The sequence below is a fragment of the Salmo trutta genome, chromosome 39 (assembly GCF_901001165.1).
Source record: "Salmo trutta chromosome 39, fSalTru1.1, whole genome shotgun sequence".
Taxonomy (NCBI): Eukaryota; Metazoa; Chordata; class Actinopteri; order Salmoniformes; family Salmonidae; genus Salmo; species Salmo trutta.
The window spans coordinates 18,624,870-18,648,313 of NC_042995.1; the positions used below are offsets into that span (position 1 = coordinate 18,624,870).

The window sequence follows — 23,444 nt, forward strand, 5'->3', positions numbered from 1 at the left end:
ACTTCAGTGTTGTGATGCAAAAATCCTAGCTAAATGCTTGGCGCATAGAATTAAAAAAGTATTGTCAGATATTATTCCTCCTAATCAGACAGGTTTTTTACATAGACAATACATTGGAGATAATATAAGGCAAGTACTGGAAACAATAGAATACTATGAAATATCGGGAACACCAGGCCTGGTTTTCATAGCTGATTTTGAAAAGGCTTTTGATAAAGTACAACTGGAGTTTATATATAAATGCCTAGAATATTTCAATTTTGGGGAATCTCTTATAAAATGGGTTGAAGTTATGTATAGTAACCCTAGGTGTAAAATATTAACTAATGGCTACATCTCAGAAAGTTTTAAAATGTCTAGAGGAGTAAAACAAGGTTGTCCACTATCGGCATATATTTATTATTGCCATCAAAATGTTAGCTGTTAAAATTAGATCCAACAATAATATTAAGGTATTAGAAATCCGTGGCTTAAAAACAAAGGTGTCATTGTATGCAGATGATTCATGTTTTCTTTTAAAACCACAATTAGAATCCCTCCGCAGCCTCAGAGGATCTAGATACTTTTGCTAACCTCTCTGGATTAAAACCAAAACCAAAAACCTAAAAAATGCACATTTTACATTACCGTGTAGTTTACCAATAAAATGGTCTGACGGGGATGTGGACATACTCGGTATACAAATCCCAAAAGAAAGAAAGGATCTTACCCCAATACATTTTTATAGAAAGTTAGCAAAAATAGATAAGAACTTGCTACCATGGAAAGGAAAATACCTGTCTATTTGTGGAAAATTCCCCCTTATTAACTCTTTAGTCATATCACAGTTTATCTATTTGCTTATGGTTTTGCCTACACCTAGTGTAGTGTTTAAATTATATGAACAAAAAATGTTCAATTTTATTTGGAATGGCAAGACAGACAAAATTAAAAGGGCCTATATATATAATGAATATGAATTCGGAGGGCAGAAATGATAAAATATTAAAGCATTAGACCTCTCACTAAAGGCATCAGTCATACAAAAGCTATACTTAAATCCAAACTGGTTCTCTAGTAAATTGGTAGGAATGTCTCACCCCATGTTCAAGAATGGCCTTTTTCCCTTTATTCAGATTACAACTGCTCACTTTCAGTTGTTTGAAAAGGAAATAATCTCCAAAATATAGTTATTTTTTAAACAAGCCTTAGAAAGTTGGTTGCAATTTCAGTTGAATCCACCTGAAAAGACAGAACAATTGATTAAAAAAAACGTGTTTTTCGATGAAATGTTTCAAAAAGGTATAATTTTAGTGAATGATATCATAAATAGGACTGGTGGAGTTATGTCACACACGTAGCTAACACAGACATATGGAAATGTCTGCTCTACCCAAAATTACAACCAACTAATTGCAGCATTACCACAAAAATGGAAAAGGCAAGTAGAAGGGGAAAAAAGTAAAGAACTTGTCTGTCGGCCCTGCATTAAAGAACATAAATGGTTAAAGAAGAGTGTGATAAATTAAAACATATACCAATTTTATTTAAGGACCAAAAAATTGACAGCTGTGTCATATAAATTGCTAAATAGTTGGGAAGAGATTTTTGATGATGAATTGTGAATTGACACGCAAAACAACGCCGGATTCAAAACCAATAGAATGTTATATATATATGGGGGATACAATCTTCCCAGCTCCGCAGATTTTGCTGTGAGGAGGCAGAGTCATTAGATCATTTATTTTGGTACTGTCCATATGTAGCTCGTTTTTGGTCACAGGTCCAGGAATGGCTGAAGAATTGTAACATTTGCCTAGAACTAACAATGCAGATAGCAATACTGGATGATTTGAAAAGCCATAGTCAATCAATCAATAATATAATATTTATTTTAGCAAAAACGTTTACCTTTAATTTACAATCTGTAGAAGCTATGAGAATAGAAAGGTTCAATACTTTTGTGAAACATCACAGCACAGTTGAAAAATATATGACAAATAGAAATCCAAAGTGGATGGTATTAAGAGAAAGATGGGAGGGGTTGAATGGAGCTGAAGGGTGGGACTAATAAGATAACCAATGTAAAACATACGGGTCTATAAAATGGATTTAGGTTAAAACATTTTGTGAAATAACACAGTTACAAATAGAAATCAAACTGGGTGGACATCAGAAATAGAGGAAGGACTAAAAACAAACAAAATATAACTATTGTAAAATAGATTGCGTCTGTAAAATGTGTCTGTATGTGTCACAACGTCCACAGACGGTGGCGCCTCTCCCCGGTCGGGCGGTGCTCGGCGGTCGTCGTCGCCGGCCTACTAGCTGCCACCGATCCATGTTTTGGTGTCTTTTGGTTATGTCTGTTTTAGTCTGCACCTGTTCATTGTTTGTCATTAGTGAGGGGTATTTAGTTTGTCTATTTAGTTTGGGATTTGTGCGGGATTGTTGCTTGTTTTTGTGGTGGGCAGGATTTTTTAATGAATTGTGTTATGCCGCGTATCTTGTTAGGCATTAGGGTTGCCGGGCTGCGCGCCATCAGTTTGGATTTTGGAGTTGTCCTCCTGCCTTATTTTGATTGTGCACCCTGCCTTGTTGCGGCATTTGCTCTTTGGATTATTAAATGTCTGTTCAACGGACCTCAGTCTCCTGCGCTTGACTTTACCCCTTTCCTGCTATCAAAGGATAACGTGACAGTATGTGTATAAACTGAAGGTAGAAGCCTAAGTGTTACTGTTTATTAGTTTACTCCAATTGGGGGAAGGGTGGTAGGGTTTGTGGGGAATAATAAAGGTATATTCTAAAAAAAAGTATGTATGTCTATATACAGTTGAAGTCAGATATTTACATACACTTATGTTAGCGTCATTAAAACTCGTTTTTCAACCACTCCAAAAATGTCTTGTTAATTAACAAACTATAGTTTTGGCAAGTTGGTTAGGACATCTACTTTGTGCATGACACAAGTCATTTTTCCAACAATTGTCTACAGACAGATTATTTCACTTATAATTCACTGTATCACAATTCCAGTGGGTCAGAAGTTTACATACACTAAGTTGACTGTACCTTTAAACAGCTTGGAAAATTCCAGAAAATTATGTCATGGCTTTAGAAGCTTCTGATAGGCTAATTGACATCATTTGAGTCAATTGGAGGTGTACCTGTGGATGTATTTCAAGGCCTAACTTCAAACTCAGTGCCTCTTTGCTTGACATCATGGGAAAATCAAAAGAAATCAGCCAAGACCTCAGAAAAAAAATTGTAGACCTCCACAAGTCTGGTTCATCCTTGGGAGTGTAACGCCCTGGCCATAGAGAGGTTTTTTTTGTTCTTTATTTTGGTTAGGCCAGGGTGTTACATTGGGTGGGCGTTCTATGTTCATTTTTCTATGTTGGCTGGTTTCTTTGGTTTGGCCGTGTGTGGCTCCCAATCAGGCACAGCTGTAGTTCGTTGTGGCTGATTGGGAGTCACACATAAGTAGCCTGTTTTTCCTTTGGGTTTTGTGGGTGATTGTTTTCTGTTGAGAGTTTTCCTGACCGGACTGTTTTGCTGTCGTCTTTGGTTTATTTTTGTAAAGTGTTCTCTTTTCATATTAAATTTCTAAGATGAACACACATCCTCCGCTGCACCTTGTTCTAATTCTGACGACGGCCGTTACAGAATCACCCACCAAAAAACGGACCAAGCAGTGGAGGAAGGAGAAGCACAAGGAGCGACGGAACAATAATATGGACTATCGGGAGTCGTGGACCTGGGAGAAGATCAGAGCCGGAGTGGGCCCATGGAAGAAGGCAAAGGAGGACCGGGAATATTACAGTGGAACGCCGATAGTGTTCAAACCGGAGAGGCAGCCCCAATAATTTTTTTGGGGGGGGCACATGGACAGATCGGCGGAGCCGAGGATGGAACCAGAGCCAGTCGGGGTAAAATTGCAGGGGAGCGAAGCAGAGACTGTTAAGGAGTTGATGGGTAAATTGGAGGAGAAGAATATGAGAGAGCTATTGTGTTGGTGTACTAGGCACGGCATTCGCCCTGCAGAGCGTGTCCTAGAAATAATGTCACCTGAGTTAGTACTTCATACTTGTCCTGAGGTGCGTGCTAGCCATCTGGTAAAGACAGTACCAGGCCCACGCACCAGGCCTCCAGTGCGTCAGCCCAGTCCTACTTGTCCTATTCCTGCTCCTCGCACTAGCTCTGAGGTGCGTGTATCCAAACTGGCACTTCCAGTACCAGCACCACGCATCAGGCTTCCAGTGCGGCAGCCCAGTCCAACTCAGCCTGTTCCCGCTCCCTGCACTAACCCTGAAGTGCGTGTCCCCGAACTGGCACTTCCAGTACCAGCACCACACATCAGCCTTCCAGTGGGTCTCTCCGGCCTGGTCTATCCTGTGCCTCCTCCCAGGACCAGGCCTTCAGGGGGTCTCTCCATCCTGGTCTATCCTGTGCCTCCTCCCAGGACCAGGCCTCCAGGGGGTCTCTCCAGCCTGGTCTATCCTGTGCCTCCTCCCAGGACCAGGCCTTCAGGGGGTCTCTCCATCCTGGTCTATCCTGTGCCTCCTCCCAGGACTAGGCCTCCAGGGGGTCTCTCCAGCCTGGTCTATCCTGTGCCTCCTCCCAGGACCAGGCCTCCTGTGGGTCTCCCCAGCCTGGTGAGTCCAGTGCCTACGCCCAGAGCCAGGCCTCCTTCATGTCTCCCCAGCCTGGTGAATCCTGGGCCAGAGTCGTCCGAGCCGCCCGCCAGTCCGGAGCCGTCAGAGCCGACCCGCCAGTCCGGAGCCGCCAGAGCCACCCGCCAGTCCGGAGCCACCAGAGCCGCCCGCCAGTCCGGAGCCGCCAGAGCCGCCCGCCAGTCCGGAGCCGCCAGAGCCGCCCGCCCGCCAGTCCGGAGCCGCCAGAGCCGCCCGCCGGCCTGGAGCCGCCAGAGCCGTCCGCCAGCCTGGTGAGTCCTGTGCCTGCGCCCAGAGCCAGGCCTCCTTCATGTCTCCCCAGCCGGGCGCAGCCAGAGTCACCCGCCAGCCGGGCGCAGCCAGAGTCGCCCGACCAGCCGGGCGCAGCCAGAGTCGCCCGCCAGCCGGGCGCAGCCAGAGTCGCCCGCCAGCCGGGCGCAGCCAGGGACGCCCGCCAGCCGGGCGCAGCCAGGGTCGGTCGCCAGCTGGGCGCAGTCAGGGTCGCCCGCGAGTCCTCCGGCGCAGCCAGGGGCGCCACCTAAGTGGGCGAAGCCGAGGGTGGAGCGGAGGCCACGTCCCGCAACTGAGCCGCCGCCATAGGAAGGCCCAGCCGGACCCTCCCCTTCAGAGTCAGGTTTTGCGGCAGGAGTCCGCACCTTTGGGAGGGGGTACTGTAACGCCTGGGCCATAGAGAGGGTTTTTTTTGTTCTTTATTTTGGTTAGGCCAGGGTGTTACATTGGGTGGGCGTTCTATGTTCATTTTTCTATGTTGGCTGATTTCTTTGGTTGTAGTTCGTTGTGGCTGATTGGGAGTCACACATAAGTAGCCTGTTTTTCCTTTGGGTTTTGTGGGTGATTGTTTTCTGTTGAGAGTTTTCCTGACCGGACTGTTTTGCTGTCGTCTTTGGTTTATTTTTGTAAAGTGTTCTCTTTTCATATTACATTTCTAAGATGAACAGACATCCTCCGCTGCACCTTGGTCTAATTCTGACGACGGCCGTTACAGGGAGCAATTTCCAAATGCCTGAAGGTACCACGTTCATCTGTACAAACAATAGTACGCAACTATAAACACCATGGGTGTCACGTCCTGACCAGTAAAAGGAGGTTATTTGTTATTGTAGTTTGGTCAGGGCGTGGCAGGGGGTGTTTTTCTGTGTGTTTTGTGGTTTTGGGGTTATATTCTATGTCCTTTTTTCTATGTTTTGTATTTCTTTGTTTTGGCCTGGTATGGCTCTCAATCAGGGACAGCTGTACTTCGTTGTTGCTGATTGGGAGCCATACTTAGGTAGCCTGTTTTCCTTTGGGTTTTGTGGGTGGTTAATTTCTGTTTAGTGTTGTTACCTGACAGAACTGTTTTGGCTGTCGTTCGTTTCTTGTTTTGTTTAAAGTGTTCCATTAAAATATTACGATGAACACTAACCACGCTTGGTCTACTCCATTCAACAGCCGTTACAATGGGACCACGCAGCCGTCATACCGCTCAAGAAGGAGACGCGTTCTGTCTCCTAGAGATGAACGTACTTTGGTGAGAAAAGTGCAAATCAATCCCAGAACAACAGCAAGGACCTTGTGAAGATGCTGGAGGAAGCAGGTACAAAAGTATCTATATCCACAGTAAAACAAGTCCTATATCGACATAACCTTAAAGGCCGCTCAGTAAGGAAGAAGCCACTGCTCAAAAAACGATATGAAAAAGCCAGACTACGGTTTGCAAATGCACATGGGGACAAAGATCGTACTTTTGGAGAAATATCCTCTGGTTTGATGAAACAAAAATAGAACTGTTTGGCCATAATGACCATCGTTATGTTTGGAGGAAAAAGGGGGAGGCTTGCAAGCCGAAGAACATCATCCCAACCGTGAAGCACGGGAGTGACAGCATCATGTTGTGGGGGTGCTTTGCTGCAGGAGGGACTGGTGCACTTCACAAAATTGATGGCATCATGAGGAATTGTGTGGATATATTGAAGAAACATCTCAAGACATCAGTCAGAAAGTTAAAGCTTGGTCGCAAATGGATCTTCCAAATGGACAATGACCCCAAGCATACTTCCAAAGTTGTGGCAAAATGGCTTAAGGACAACAAAGTCAAGGTTGCCATCATGTCACGTCCTGACCAGTAGAGGGGGTAGTTGGGTCAGGACGTGGCAGGAGGGAGTGTGTGTTTGTTATTGTTTCATTGATTTTGGCCGTGTGACTTCCAATCAAGCACAGCTGTAGAGGGTTAAGGGTTGTGGTTGATTGGGAGTCACACATAAGGTGCCTACTTTGCCTTGTGGGGTTGTGGGTGGTTGTTTTTTACACTGCTTGTATTAGCCTGTAGAACTGTCACTGTTGTCACCTTTTTTGTTGTTAAGTGAATACTCTACTCCTTTATTTTAAATTAAATATGAGTATTCACATACCTGCTGCGCCTTGGTCTTCTCTCCATGACAACTGTTGTTACAGAACCACCCACCAAACCAGGACCAAGCAGCAGAAGAGGAGGAAGCCAAAGGAGAAAAAAAAGGAGGAATGGACATGGGAGGACGTCCTGGACGGCAAGGGAGCCTACACCTGGGAAGAGATCCTGGCCGGAAGGGATCGCCTCCCATGGGAACAGGTGGAGGCACTCAGGAGAGTGGAGGCAGCTGGACAGAGGAACCAACGGGAATGTTTTGCTGGTACACGACTAGCGTTCAAACCCGAGAGGCAGCCCCAAGATTTTTTTTGGGGGGGGCACACGGGTAGTTTGGCCAGGCCAGGGAAGAGCCGTAAGCCAGCTACCCGTGACTACAGGGAGGTGCGTATGAGGTGGAGGGCGCCATGTTACGCTGTGGTGCGCCCCATCTCGCCTATACGGACGCACAGCCCAGTTCGCCCAGTACCAGCGCCCCGCAGGTGCCAGGGCAAGGGGAGCATCGAGCCGGAAGGGGTGAAGCCAACCCTGCACTCAAGACCGCCAGTGCGCCCTTTCGGTCCGGTGTTTCCCGCTAGACGCACTAGCATGGAGGTGCGTGTCTCCAGGCTGGAGAGTCCAATACCAGCCCCACGCATCAGGAGTCTAGTGCGTCAGCCCAGCCTCGCCAGTCAACAGTCACCAGAGCTGCCCGCCAGTCAACAGTCACCAGAGCTGCCCGCCAGTCAACCATCACCAGAGCTGCCCGCCAGTCAACAGTCGTCAGAGCTGTCCGCCAGTCAACAGTCGTCAGAGCTGTCCGCCAGTCAACAGTCGTCAGAGCTGTCCGCCAGTCAACAGTCGTCAGAGCTGTCCGCCAGTCAACAGTCGTCAGAGCTGTCCGCCAGTCAACAGTCGTCAGAGCTGTCCGCCAGTCAACAGTCGTCAGAGCTGTCCGCCAGTCAACAGTCATCAGAGCTGCCCGCCAGTCAACAGTCGCCAGAGAGGTCAGACTGCGCTGAACTGCCGGAGTGGCCAGACTGCGCTGAACTGCCGGAGTGGCCAGACTGCGCTGAACTGCCGGAGTGGCCAGACTGCCCTGTTCTGCCGGAGTGGCCAGACTGCCCTGTTCTGCCGGAGTGGCCAGACTGCCCTGTTCTGCCGGAGTGGCCAGACTGCCCTGTTCTGCCGGAGTGGCCAGACTGCCCTGTTCTGCCGGAGTGGCCAGACTGCCCTGTTCTGCCGGAGTGGCCAGACTGCCCTGTTCTGCCGGAGTGGCCAGACTGCCCTGTTCTGCCGGAGTGGCCAGACTGCCCTGTTCTGCCGGAGTGGCCAGACTGCCCTGTTCTGCCGGAGTGGCCAGACTGCCCTGTTCTGCCAGAGGTGCCAGACTGCCCTGATCTGCCAGGGTGCCCGGCCTGTCAGGATCGGCCAGAGTGGCCAGACTGCCCTGTTCTGCCAGAGTGGCCAGACTGCCCTGTTCTGCCAGAGTGGCCAGACTGCCCTGTTCTGCCAGAGTGGCCAGACTGCCCTGTTCTGCCAGAGTGGCCAGACTGCCCTGTTCTGCCAGAGTGGCCAGACTGCCCTGTTCTGCCAGAGTGGCCCTCCTGCCCTCCGGTCCAGCCCGAGTGGCCCTCCTGCCCTCCGGTCCAGCCCGAGTGGCCCTCCTGCCCTCCGGTCCAGCCCGAGTGGCCCTCCTGCCCTCCGGTCCAGCCCGAGTGGCCCTCCTGCCCTCCGGTCCAGCCCGAGTGGCCCTCCTGCCCTCCGGCCCAGCCCGAGTGGCCCTCCTGCCCTCCGGCCCAGCCCGAGTGGCCCTCCTGCCCTCCGGCCCAGCCCGAGTGGCCCTCCTGCCCTCCGGCCCAGCCCGAGTGGCCCTCCTGCCCTCCGGCCCAGCCCGAGTGGCCCTCCTGCCCTCCGGCCCAGCCCGAGTGGCCCTCCTGCCCTCCGGCCCAGCCCGAGTGGCCCGCATGCCCTCCGGCCCAGCCAGAGTGGCCCGCATGCCTTCCGGCCCAGCCAGAGTGGCCCGCATGCCTTCCGACCCAGCCAGAGTGGTCCGTCTGCCAGGGTCAGCCCGAGTGGCCCGTCTGCCCGGCGCAGCTATCGGCGCCAACAAAGTGGGCGACGCCGAAGGTGGAGCGAGGTCCACGTCCTGCACCTGAACCACCTCCAGGATAGGTGGGTCGGGGAGGGAGGGTGTAGCACAGTGCCGTCGGTGACGGCAGCCACCCTCCCTTCCCTCCCTTATTGTTTAGGTGTTTAATTTTGTTGGGGATTTTCTTGTTTTCCTTTTTTTTAGGTGCATCCCGGCGTCTGCACCTTGAGGGGGGGGTACTGTCACGTCCTGACCAGTAGAGGGGGTAGTTGGGTCAGGACGTGGCAGGAGGGAGTGTGTGTTTGTTATTGTTTCATTGATTTTGGCCGTGTGACTTCCAATCAAGCACAGCTGTAGAGGGTTAAGGGTTGTGGTTGATTGGGAGTCACACATAAGGTGCCTACTTTGCCTTGTGGGGTTGTGGGTGGTTGTTTTTTACACTGCTTGTATTAGCCTGTAGAACTGTCACTGTTGTCACCTTTTTTGTTGTTAAGTGAATACTCTACTCCTTTATTTTAAATTAAATATGAGTATTCACATACCTGCTGCGCCTTGGTCTTCTCTCCATGACAACTGTTGTTACACATCACAAAGCCCTGACCTCAATCCTATATAAAATCTGTGGGCAGAACTGAAAAAGCGTGTGCGAGCAAGGAGACCTAGAAACCTGACTCGGTTACAACAGCTATGTCAGGAGGAATGGGCCAAAATTCACTCAACTTATTGTGGGAAGCTTGTAGAAGGCTACCCGAAACATTTGACCCAGGTTAAACAATTTAAAGGCAATGCTACCAAATACTAATTGAGTGTATGTAAACTTCTGACCGACTGGGAATGTGATGAAAGAAATAAAAGCTGAAATAAATCATTCTCTCTAATATTATTCTGACATTTCACATTCTTAAAATAAAGTAGTGATCCTAACTGACCTAAGACAGGGAATTCTTACTCAGATTAAATGTCAGGAAATGTGAAAAACTGAGTTTAAATGTATTTGGCTAAGGTGTATGTAAACTTCCGACTTCAACTGTATATGGATATATATATTTACTAAAAAGAGATATGGGGGATTGGAAATTCTGCAGACAATTACATTGATGGAAGCAACAATCTTTCCGCAATATTAAGCTGATCCACCCCTAAAAATGTTTTTAAAAATGTGAAGTTTTCAGGCTCTTCTTTAAAGCTAGGCTCTGAGTTCTATGTTCTGAGATGGAATTTGGTTGGCCTTCGATCAAACATAGAAGGCAAATTGACTGTCACTCTACATCTCTAATGTTGACTTGCTCTGGGGATGTTGAACTCGAGGAGACTAAGACAGTTAAGCAACTTTGATCCATTCTAAAAGACCATGGCAGATTTTAGGAGCGGTCGTCTTAGGGTCTCCTTGTCCCAGCGTGTCCCCATCCGGTCACTGCAAAGCACTTGAAATAGAGAAAGGGAGAGGGAAGAGAGTGGAGACAGAGATAAAGGAGAGAGAGCGCCACGAAAGAGAGAGAGAACAGAGAGGAGGAGAGAAGAGAACACTTTTCTCGCTTCTCTCTTCCCTCTACCTATCTCTCTTCTCTCTCCCCATCCCTCTTACCCCTCCCCCACTCTCTCTCTCTCCCTCTCTCTCTATTCTCTCTGTGCTCTGTCTCTGTCTCTGTAAAGGAGCTGCATGGAGCTGCCTAGCTGAGAGGTCCCTGGCTGGGTGACTCCGCAGTGAGCATGCCCTAGATATTCATCACTGCCATACCGGGCTGGGGGGATAATATATTCCTCCATGGGCACAGCGGCGCCGCACACATTACTCATCTCTATATGGAGCGAGAGAGGAGGGAAAGAAGAGGGAGAGGTAAGAGGGAGGGAGAGAGAGAAGGGAGAGTAGGGAGAGAGGGAGAGTAGGGAGAGAGGGAGAGGAGTGAGAAAGGGGGAGAAGGGAGGGAGCAAGTAGGGAAGGGTGGGTCATCAGAATTTTCCATTGGTTTCAGCATTTTCCAAGTGTTAGTAATGGGATAGAGGGATGAAAGGGAGGGATGGAGGGATGGGAGATGGCAGTTAATGACCATACAGGGGGAACAGTGAGCTCCTCCAAACCCATAGTCAGACAGGAAGTAGCTGGTCACACTTCCTGTTCCTGTTTGATAGAGCTGGGTCGTAATCATTAGAGCACATCGTAGCAAAATGTTTCGCAACCGTAAACTAGTGTTTCTTATTGGACAAGTTGAGGTAATCCCTCCCCGTTTCAGTAAAAAAAAAATTATCCAGTTTGGTGTCGATCTGGATACGATCTTGCTTTAACACAATCTCTACACACGTCTTTATGTGCCATACAGAGACCTGTCAAGGAAAACAGAAGAGCAATTAACAAAAATAAAATTGTGCAGAGCTTAGTGTCAGATGTCTCAAAGGCATAATATTAGCTACCACACTATAGTTTTGAAGTACGGACGTACACACTCCACACCTCTAATGTACTTAGACATGGTCTCAATTACAGAGACATTTCAAATAATACCCTTTCTTTCTTACTCCAAACTAAGTCATGAAATAATAAGGATATATTTGATCGCTCATTTCAAAGTTTCCTTGAGGCCAAAGGGGGAAAAAAATGGTTTTCAAATGCAGTCATTTAAAACTTCCAAGAGAACAGGAATACGCCTCTATCTCATTTAAGCCTTAGGTGAGTGTTTTTAGTGAGGGAACTGCAGGAGAGAAGGTAGTAGTTAGAGGAAGGAGGGACTCAGTGAGCTGCGTTGTTGTGTTGTGAGCGAGGTGCGCATGCGTGCGTGTGTGTGTGTGCGTCCCTTCCGTGCGTCAGTGTGTCTGTGTGCGCATGTGTGTGTGCGTCCTTTCCGTGCGCCAGTGTGTGTGCGCGCGTGCACGGGAATGCGTGCATGTGTGCGGGAGGTGTCTCTGTACTCTATGGCAGCAGAGTTATAACCTCAGGGGGATGGGGGTGGGTGGGGGTGGGGGGGGTAATTCATTGCCAGCTCAGATGTTCAAACAGTCAGTGAGCATCGATCCTGCACTGGTAGTAGCACTCTTGAAAACACAGGCGTGGGTTTGACACGACACGGCAGTACTTCTTAAAATGAAGTACTGCCGTGTACTTTTGAAATGGCTGGATGGATAAAATGTTTTGTCCAGGCATTTCAAAATCTGAGTGCTGCTTTCTTCAACAGAAACAGTCTGAACATTTAGTTAAACGTGTGCATCTGTACACACAGAGAGAGAGATTCTTACCCAGCTGATCAGACAATACACACTGAGAAAACAGTAAAGGCTTTCATGGCAATTACCGGTTGATTCTAATGGGGACAATATATACTTGAAAAACGTTTGACGATTTCTGAGGGGTACAAAAAGAACAAATAAACATGTCTGATAATGACATGAGAAAAAGGTTATGAAGAAAAGTTAATGCACACAGCATGGCCTTTAGCAATCTCCCCTAATAGGGATTGAAGGTGAACCTTATTTCACAGCTTTCACTCCTACCTACCTATGCCTATTACCTTTTCACATTATCAAGACGGCTATAAGGCGGCAATCTGGATTTTCTACAGTACGTCATTGAGAGGTAGAAAATGCCTGGATAAAGCCTGGTATGTTCTGAGGAGATAAAAACAACACGTTCTAGTGTTGCAGCTTTTGAGAAAGAGAATGCCAACCGCTGTAGCACAGTGATCTAAAAATGTCAGAGCTCTGCCCTTTGATTTTAAAACCATGAAGACAACCTGTGCCTTAGCGTCACTGAAACATTTCCCCAGTGCTTTCACTCATCTCCTAGCCATCCCCAGATCTTTAGAGAAACACAATCGAACCACCATTTTGGGTTAATAGTACCAAGCACAAGAAAGCGAACAGAAAACATATGACAGAGACTTTGACAGAGTTACAAATGAACAAGGTTTCCAACTGTCAAAACTGAACAAACGTGGGTTAGTGTAGTGTTCATGCTTCACCGAGCAATGAAGAAAAAGAAAGAAGAAAATCAACTAAAGGGAAAACATGACTGTTTAATAACTTCACCTCCGAGGAGGCCAGAGAAAATACATGCAGAGTTTCAATTTAACATCTTTCACTTTGCAGCAAGTTGGGAGTGAGGCGGGAGATTCTTGTAAGTGGTGACTATTGGAGCGTACACCTCATTCCCCATTTATAGGTGACCTTTCACCCTTAGTACACAACCTTCTGATTCGCTGTAAATTATGATCTGCATCTCCAAAGAGGAAAGAGGTTGTTAAAAAAAAGGAAGATCCAAGATGTGCCCATTGATATGCACTTCAAGGGATAAAAAGGGAAATAAAAAAAAATAAAAAACTTCACAAAAAATGTATCTAAAAATAGTTTTGTACATGCATGAATATCAGGCTTTTCTTTTTGGGGGTCAAAAAGAGAAAAAGACAGAAAAATACCTTTGTCTTCGTCACCATCATTATTGGTGAAATCACCGCCTTGACTGTTTGAGTTGGCTCCTACGGTCAACAACAGGAGGGAGAAAAGTAGAGGGGATGAGGGGAGACAGATATGTAAAAAAATTTAAAAATAAAAAAAAACTGGCTCTTGGAAAAAAACAAAAACAAATACTAAAAATGCATTGAAAACTTTCCATATTTTTGCCGTTTGTGTTGAGAATAAAATTATTGTGGAAACATATTAATTCTAACAGTAAGTGGTTCAACCAATTGGATAGCATAACAGAAAATTAGGAGCACCAACACAGCATTCTGATAAGAACAGTTAACAAAACACAGCTGTTTAGTACAGGTAGGAACAGTTGAAGTCGGAAGTTTACGTACACCTAAGCCAAATACATTTAAACTCAGTTTTCACAATTCCTGACATTTAATCCTAGTAAAAAGTCCCTGTCTTAGGTCAGTTAGGATCACCACTTTATTTTAAGAATGTGAAATGTCAGAATAATATTAGAGATAATGATTTATTTCAGCTTTTATTTCTTTCATCACATTCCCAGTGGGCCAGAAGTTGACATACACTCAATTAGTATTTGGTAGCATTGCCTTTAAATTGTTTAACTTGGGTCAAACGTTTTGGGTAGCCTTCCACAAGTTTCCCACAATAAGTTGGGTGAATTTTGTCCCATTCCTCCTGACGGAGCTGGTGTAACTGAGTCAGGTTTGTAGGCCTCCTTGCTCGCACACGCTTTTTCAGTTCTGCCCACAAATGTTCCATAGGATTGAGGTCAGGGCTTTGTGATGGGCACTCCAATACCTTGCCTTTGTTGTCCTTAAGCCATTTTGCCACAACTTTGGAAGTATGCTTGGGGTCATTGTCCATTTGGAAGACCAGTTTGCGACCAAGCTTTAACTTATTGACTGATGTCTTGAGATGTTGCCTCAATACATCCACATAATTGTCCTGCCTCATGATGCCATCTATTTTGTGAAGTGCACCAGTCCCTCCTGCAGTAAAGCAACCCCACAACATGATGCTGCCACCCACGTGCTTCACAGTTGGGATGGTGTTCTTCGGTTTGCAAGCCTCCCCCTTTTTCCTACAAACATAACGATGGTCATTATGGCCAAACAGTTCTATTTTTGTTTCATCAAACCAGAAGACATTTCTCCAAAAGTACGATCTTTGTCCCCATGTGCAATTGCAAACCGTAGTCTGGCTTTTTCATAGCGGTTTTGGAGCAGTGGCTTCTTCCTTACTGAGCAGCCTTTCAGGTTATGTCGATATAGGACTTGTTTTACTGTGGATATAGATACTTTTGTACCTGTTTCCTCCAGCATCTTCACAGGGTCCTTTGCTGTTGTTCTGGGATTTATTTGCACGTTTTGATCCAAAGCACGTCCATCTCTAGGAGACAGAACGCTTCTCCTTCCTGAGCGGTATGACGGCTGCGTGGTCCCATGGTGTTTGTACTTGCGTACTATTGTTTGTACAGATGAACGTAGTACCTTCAGCATTTGGAAATTGCTCCCAATGATGAACCAGACTTGTGGAGGTCTACAGTTGTTTTTCTGAGGTCTTGGCTTATTTCTTTAGATTTTCCCATGATGTCAAGCAAAGAGGCACTGAGTTTGAAGTTAGGCCTTGAAATACATCCACAGGTACACCTCCAATTGACTCAAATGATGTCAATTAGCCTATCAGAAGCTTCTAAAGCCATGACATCATTTTCTGGAATTTTCCAAGCTGTTTAAAGGCACAGTCAACTTAGTGTATGTAACCTTCTGACCCACTGGAATTGTGATACAGTGAATTATAAGTGAAATAATCTGTCTGTAAACAATTGTTGGAAAATGTACTTGTGTCATGCACAAAGTAGATGTCCTAACCGACTTGCCAAAACTATAGTTTGTTAACAAGAAATTTGTGGAGTGGTTGAAAAATGAGTTTTAATGACTCCAACCTAAGTGTATGTGAACTTCCGACTTCAACTGTATGTACATATTATTAAAGTGGCATTATTTAAAGTGACTAGAGATCCATTCATTAAAGTGACAGTGATTGGGTCTCAATGTAGGCAGCAGCCTCTCTGAGTTAGTGATTGCTGTTTAGCAGTCTGATGGCCTTGAGATAGAAGCTGTTTTTCAGTCTCTCGGTCCCAGCTTTGATGCCCCTATACTGACCTCGCCTTCTGGATGGTAGTGGTGTGAACAGGCAGTGGTGTGGGTAGTTGTTGTCCTTGATGATCTTCTTGGCTTTCCTGTGACATCAGGTGCCGTAGGTGTCATGGAGGGCAGGTAGTTTGCCCCCGGTGATGCGTTGTGCAGACTGCACCACCCTCTGGAGAGCCTTGCATTTGAGGGTGGTGCAGTTGCCCTACCAGGCAGTGATACAGCCCGGCAGGATGCTCTCGATTGTGCATCTGTTAAAGTTTGTCAGGGTTTTGGGTGACAAGCCAAATTTCTTCAGCCTCCTGAGGTTGAAGAGACACTGTTGTGCCTTCTTCACTACACTGTCTGTGTGGGTGGACCACTTCAGTTTGTCTGTGATGTGTACGCTGAGGAACTTAAAACTTTCCACCTTCTCCACTGCCCTCCCTTTGATGTGGATAAGGGGGTGCTCCCTCTGCTGTTTCCTGAAGTCCACGATCGTCTCCTTTGTTTTGTTGACGTTGAGTAAGAGGTTGTTTTCCTGACACCACACTCCGAGTGCCCTCACCTCCTCCCTGTAGGCTGTGTCGTCATTGTTGGTAATCAAGCCCACTACTGTTGTGTCATCTGCAAACTTGAATGCTGAGCTGTAGTCAATGGACTACATTCTTACCTAGGTATTCCTCTTGTCCAGATGGGATAGGGCAGTGTGCAGTGTGATGACGATTGCATCGTCTTTGGACCTGTTGGGCGGTATGCAAACTGAAGTGGGTCTAGGGTGGCCGGAAAGGTGGAGGCGATATGATCCTTGACTAGTCTCTCAAAGCACTTCATGATGACATAAGTGAGTGCTACGGGGCGGTTGTCATTTAGTTCAGTTATCTTTGCCTTCTTGGGTACAGGAACAAGCATGTGGGGACAGTAGACTGGGATAGGGAGCGATTGAATATGTCCGTAAACACACCAGCCAGCTGGTCTGCGCATGCTCTGAAGATGCGGCTAGGGATGCCGTCTGGGAGGGTTAGCAGTCGGCCATGGAGAAGGAGAGGTGGGGGCGCAGTCCTTGTTAGTGGGCCACGACGGTGGCACTGTATTATCCTCAAAGCGGGCAGAAGGTGTTTAGTTTGTCTGGAAGCGTGACTTCGGTGTCTGTGATGTGGCTGGCTTTCTTTTTGTAGTCCGTGATTTCCTGTAGACCCTGCCGCATACGTCTCGTGTCTGAGCCGTTGAATTGCGACTCCACTTTGTCCCTGTACCGGCATTTCGCTTGTTCGATTGCCTTGTGACAAATAACATTTGATTTGATTTGATTTAGTAGTGTTATGACCTCAAGGCATTGGAGACAATGAGGTGATTTCCATCGCCAGCCCGGTAACAGTGTGTGATTTATGAATACAGGGGCTGTATGGGTTGTAATAGTGTCTGTACTGTACTGTGCAGGTAGTGTTAGACCCGTTCTCTACAGGGGTCTGATTTGGGTCTTATGTTATTTGAGATGGACGTGTTGTTAAGATGATGTAATTAGCCATTGCTAGATCTACAACTTGACCGTTAGCCTGCTGTGGTGTGAGAATACCTAGTTGATTATAGACTTCATTCTCAGATAGGCACTGCAGATTGACTCACTGACAGACCCATCAGAGTAATAACGATGATCATTAAGATTACGACAGCTGAGACAGGAGTAGCATCCTGTAACATTGAGTAGCCACTTTGCTGGTCTTAGACTGTGGTTGCATCCCGCCTGCCTTCAAGAGAAACCACGATTAGACACGTGGAAGATCATATGATTTCACATGTGAAATCGTGCGAAAACGTCTTTTTGGGACACTTTGCGTTCCACTGGGCACGCACTGGTTGAATCAATGTTGTTTCCATGTCTTTTCAATGAAATGACGTGGAAGATGGAATAGATGTTGAATTGACGTCTGTGCCCAGTGGGATGCGATCACATATTTTCACGTGTAGTTTCATGTGATCACATGTTGCTTTACACGTTATCACATTAACTTCACATGAGATCACGTGATCACATGAAAACATGTGTTTTTGGAACACTTCTCGTGTTCACGTGAAATTCATGTGATCTTTCCATAAGGGCCTATCCTCTATATAGTCCACTATATTTGACCAAAGCCCTATGAGCCCTGGTGATAAGTAGTTAACTATACAATGTATAGGGTGCCATTTGGATTGCATTCCAGTTCCAATTAAAATATTATCTAATTTAAAGAAAGCAACAAACATTGCTATGATAACTGTTTGTTTTGACACTATGTTGGTCTGGTGTCTCTGAGCCACTTGATCGCTAGCTAGTTAGTACATAATGAGGCCTAAGGCTTGGCACACACACACGCACACACAACTGAACAGGCCTGTAATCTCACAGTTAACGGTATCTCAAGCTGTACAAACAAAGGCAAGTGGCATGTCAGTTTAGCGCAGCAAACCATAAACTCCCACATCTGTCCGGTACAGAATGTCCATACCCACACGTGTGCACGCACACGTGCATGCGCTCCTGCACTCACTCACTGCACGACCATCAGACAGACACCCAGCACATCTGTCAGACCAGATGAAAGAAGAATCCCGTCTCAGTGTTTGACTGAGTCTTGGTTTGTTTGTTGCCCTTGGAAAAGTCAAAGGGAAAACTGAGAGCATGCAGGGTTGTCCAATGTTTGTAGTGATGCACGTCGTTGGAGGTTGCATCCCAAATGGCACCCCATTCCCTATAGTGCGCCACTTTTGACCAGAGCCCTCTTCCTCTTCCCTAAAAAGGTACCCTAGTCCCTATAGTGTACCAACTTTTCAACAGAGCCTTCTGGGTGCCATTTGTGCTGTCTCATGACCTAGCCTGGAGATATTGTCCTCTCTCTGCCTGCCTGGCCTCGCCTGCCTCTCCATGCGTATGACTGGCTGTCTGAATCACACACTCACCACAGACAGACTGGCAGCTAATAGCTCAGGCTCCAGTGCTGTGAACCCAACTGGGATTGGCAGGCTACTTATGCTCAGAGAAGGGCCTGCGTCCCAAATGGCTCCCCATTCCCTTTTAGTGGACATTCCCTATAGGCCCTGGTAAAAGTAATGCAATATTTAGGGAGTAGGGTGCCATTTGGGAAGGGTCCAAAGAGCACGGCTCTCTCTTACACAAGCCACTCACACAAGAAAAAGCACTAGGGCAAGGTACTATAATACTGTATTGAGCTGTCATTCAAGCCCTGTCAATGTATTTGTTCTCTTTCTTCAATGTACTGTAGATTTTCTCCCTCTTGTGTTTCTATGCAAAGGAGAATTTGATTCATAATGAAATGCAAGAATACAGGTTATCTGCTGCACTATGCCATTGATGGGTGTGAGTCTGAAATGGCACCCTATTCCCTATAAAACGCACTACTTTTGACCAGAGCCTCATGAACAGGGGGCCATTTTGCATGTACTGTAGCCAAGGTGTGGGCCACAGCCATACACCCCTATAACCAACAAAGATCTGATAAATCACAGCTCGCCATTGAATTGTAGAGGCCATTACCTCTGGGAGCACACATGTAGGTAACAAGCAATACATTTATTGTAATTTCTGCTTTCTATTTCTGTTCCAGTGTTGAATAGTAAAACAGTACTAATGTAGGAGGGTGTTCATAATTAAAGATGGAGAGAGAAAGAGATGAGGCCTGGGATGTATCCCAAATTGCACCCAATTCTCTGCATAGTGCACTACTTTTGACCAGAGACCTATGGGCCCTGGTCAAAAGTAGTGCACTGCATAGGGAAAAGGGTGCCATTTGGGACACGGTCCTGGTGTGGTATTGTCTTCTCACCCAGAAGAGCCCTCAAGAGGCTCCATATTCGCTCTGATTAATTCACAATAAAACAGGTTTACCTCCCGGGTCTCTGCAGTAGTACCCAGTCTGCAGCCACTGCGGAGGCTGATAAAGCCAGCTCCAGCAAAAGCTCCAGGAGCTATCATGCACACACACACACACACACACAGACATACAAACACACACAGACAATGCAGATTTTTGTCTGCACAGACAAACCAAGCACCTAAAAGTAAAGGAGCTCTGGCATTAAAATAGAATCCCAAATGTACCACTTTTCACAAGCCAACCCTTGCTAGTCAAAACAGAATTCCCCACCCACACTGCACAATCAAAAAGGATACAAAAGAACAGAACTTGTGCAGGTTATCAATATTTAACTATATATGGCGTAGTCTTATGTACTTAAATCAGACGACACAATGGAAGGCCGTTCTTAATCTGTCAGTCCATTTCAAGAGGAGAACTATAAAACTATAAGTCCTTTTTTCTGGTCCCGGGCTGTCAGGAGGTCTGAACCTTACACAGGATTTGAAAAGGCCAACTCTGAGGGCGTCTGTAAGGATGACGGGCAGCCGGCAGTGTGGAGGAGAAGGTGATGAACAGAACAGGGAGAGAGAGTTGTCTTCCATGAAGCACTGACTGACTCCTCAAGAGGAGACAGAGGCTGTGTCCCAAATGGCAAACGTGGTGCACTACGTAGTAGGGAATAGGGCCCTGGTCCAAAGTAGTGCACTATGTAGGGAATAGGGTGCCATTTGGGATGCACTCAAAAAGAATATGGAGAGAGTTGTCTTCTTGACTCCTGTTGAGTTTTTCCTTCAGGCCAATTTTGCCTTAAGCTAAGAACTGTAGCGTTAGTTCAGGAGATTTTTAATACATCAACATTCATGGCCTGCATTCATACATTTTAATGCCAGCAAAAGTATCGTAATATACTGATACTGAAATTGCCTTCTAACGGTAATTGACATCTACGACTTCAGGTTAAAAGGCATAATGTATCCAAATGAAAGATACCTGAGGCTAGTTATATTACCTGAGGGTCTAATATTACCAATACACAGACCAAGGAGTTCAGAGGCCTCTGCTAAACCAATGGATAGACGGCAGCAACTGTCTGTCCACCAGAAATCTAACCCTTGATCCATCCACTCCACTTCTACAACCATATCTTTCCTATCACATCATTGGTAAAGCCACACTACAACAGAATTAACTGGATAGAATGGATACACTAGGACATCCTACATATTTGAGTCCAGTTTCCTACATGTAAATGAAAAATTGCACACAGGGAATAGAGATTTCAGTGCACGCCAGTGATTATAAGAACTGTTCTTATAATTCTCTGGAGATTGTGGAATAGCACGTCAGAGTAATGACCCAGGCTGTGCATCCGGACTGGGATTGTCAGATTATCTATCGCTTTCTGTGGTATTTAATCTCGCAAGAGCTCAGACTAAATGTAGCATAGAGAGGTGTAGAGTTCAGTATGAATACATTGGAGAATTCTATTCACATTGACCTTAATAGACCGGAAAGAGTCTGTCTCTTCAGAAGAGACAGCGACAGCCCAGCAACAGTTCATGGTTGACCAGTTGCACTGTTAACCAACTCTTTATTTTCTTTTATCTTGCTGTAGGAGTCTGACAGTGGGGCCTGAAGGGGGTAAGTGCATTACATCAGTGTTGTAAGTGTCAGGACTACTCCGAGTCAGGAGTGCTTACTCAAACCTCAAACGGGACCTCTGCACTGCACCCAATCAACAGGAGAGAAGGTTGACTGCTACAGAACAGACAGGAGTGGGACATCCTACGCCCTCAGACAGTAGGGAGGTCTAAATATCTATTTTCTCTCTCTATTACACCACATACAGTAGTCCACATTCATTTCAAGCCTTCAGTCAAAAAAGCATTGTGCCCTTTGGTAAAAGTATTGCACTTTGATCAGAAGCACACCACTGTTTCTGGTTCAAGTTATCCCGGCCAAGTTATCCCGGCCACTTTGAACTGCTTCAGAACAAAGTGAAATGGCAAAACAAACAAAAAGGCAAACAGAGGATAACAAGATATTTGTGTTAATCAAGGTGTGACATACCATCCTCAGTTGGCACGTAAATGTTTAGGTACAGGCAGTCCTCGTTCTGATCCTGCATATAGGTTACCACTGTATCCAAGTTGGCTGTGAACCACACCGGCAGCATATCGTTGAGTAACTTTTCCTCCAGGTACTGTGGACACACAGGGGCGAACTGGGTAGCATTCCTGATCCCAGGCCAGGACATGGGTGGCTCGGGGGGCTGGAAGCGTCTCTCCCCTGTAGGGGCCAAAGCGTATGGGATCCCCAAGTACTGCTCCACGGGCCCTAGGATCTCATTGGGCAGCGTCGTCTTTAACCCCCGCAGCTTCCCGTAATTCGTGGTGACAACAGGATGGACTGGGGTCTGAGCCACGACCGGCAGACACACAGACGCTAACAGGAAGCCAATCCATAAGAGAAGGCAGACCTTGGATAAGTAGACCATCCCCATTCCATGGGCTATAGTGGCTCCTCCAGAGCTCAATGGAGAGGTACTGGTTCCCCCTGGCCTGGCTCCCCTCAACATGCTCCTGCCTGACTCAGCCAAGCAGATTGTGGTCCTGGAAGTTCCGGAACTCCTCTCCCACCCCCCACAGCAGCCCAGACCAATAATCTGCTCCTCAGGCTGTGATTGACAGCTGACAGACGGAGCTCCAGCCAATCAGAGCAGTTTTGTGCAACTCGGTGCCCCCCATCCCAAGAGAGTGGGTCTACGTGTAGGTCATTGGTCGGGGGTGCAGTGCCTGTATTTGTCTCCAGATGTCTTTGCTCGTCGACCCAGTTCCAGCTTGGTTGGTTACCCTGCAGGGAAGACAGAATGGGACATGGAAGTTAATCCTCCACACATCAAAGGCTACATACAGTATGATGTCCAAATCCCTTCCAATAGTTGAAATTGTATCTTTCTAACAAATCAATAGCATGGAATAGACAACAACATAAAAGTGTGGTTTCGAGTGGAATCAACAACAGAGATATTATATTGGCAAACTGCTTTATTACCTTGTGTGACATCATCGTTATGGTCAGGATAATGTTGCACATAGCGGCAGTTTCAATAAAAAACTCCAAGGCTGCATCCCAATGATTCTCCACCCATTTCCCTAAAGTGTACACTTGCACACTTGCCATTATGGAGTTAACAATGGTGGAAACTCTCTAGTCAATGATTACACCAATCCAATGCTTGTAAATTCATGACAGGAAGTGCGCAAGTACACACTTCTGGAAAAGGGGGGAGAAAAAGGATGCAGCCCAAAATTTGACAACACACAAAAAAATACTACAGTTTACCATAGAATGCTACAGTACTTACTATAGAATTATGTAGTTAACTGTAGGATACTGTAGAATACTATACTACACAATGTAGTATCTCTTGATCATGTGTACTGTAGTACTTAGTATTTTTTGTGTATTGTTGAATACTATAGTAAATACTACTGTCACGACTTGATCTATTTCACCGGTCCATGTGCTTGTCTCCACCCCCCTCCAGATGTCGCTTATTATCCTCAGTGTATTTACCCCTGTGTTTCCTGTTTCTCTGTGCCAGTTCGTCTTGTTTTGCCAAGTCAACCAGCGGTTTTTCCTAGCTCCTTTTCCAGGTCTCTGTTTTTCCTAGCCCTCCTGGTTTTGACCCTTGCCTGTCCTGACACCTAACCCGCCTGCCTGACCACTCTGCCTGTTCTGATCTCGAGCCTGCCTATCCCCTTGTACTGTTTTGGACTCAGACCTGATTACTGAACCCCTGCCTGTCCTGACCTCAAGCCTGCCTATTGCTGCCAAACTAAACCTGATTCAGATGACGATCCTACCCATGCTAGATTACGGAGACATAATTTATAGATCGGCAGG

The 23,444-nt window shown here is 46.4% G+C and overlaps 1 protein-coding gene across 2 annotated transcripts in view; it reads right to left on the reverse strand.

The window, feature by feature from the left end:
* The window catches only part of LOC115179449 (neuroligin-4, X-linked-like), an 80,913-nt gene that overhangs the window by 50,613 nt on the left and 6,856 nt on the right, over window positions 1-23,444 (reverse strand). Inside the window, exons 2-3 of one of the 2 annotated variants that reach the window (XM_029740990.1) lie at window positions 21,606-22,388; window positions 13,528-13,587 (exon numbers count right to left, since the gene is read on the reverse strand). In XM_029740990.1, the coding sequence (XP_029596850.1) occupies window positions 13,528-13,587; window positions 21,606-22,113 (568 nt within the window). In that variant the 5' untranslated portion in view covers window positions 22,114-22,388. The remainder of the gene's footprint in view (window positions 1-13,527; window positions 13,588-21,605; window positions 22,389-23,444) is intronic. The other variant, XM_029740992.1, reaches the window with a different exon arrangement.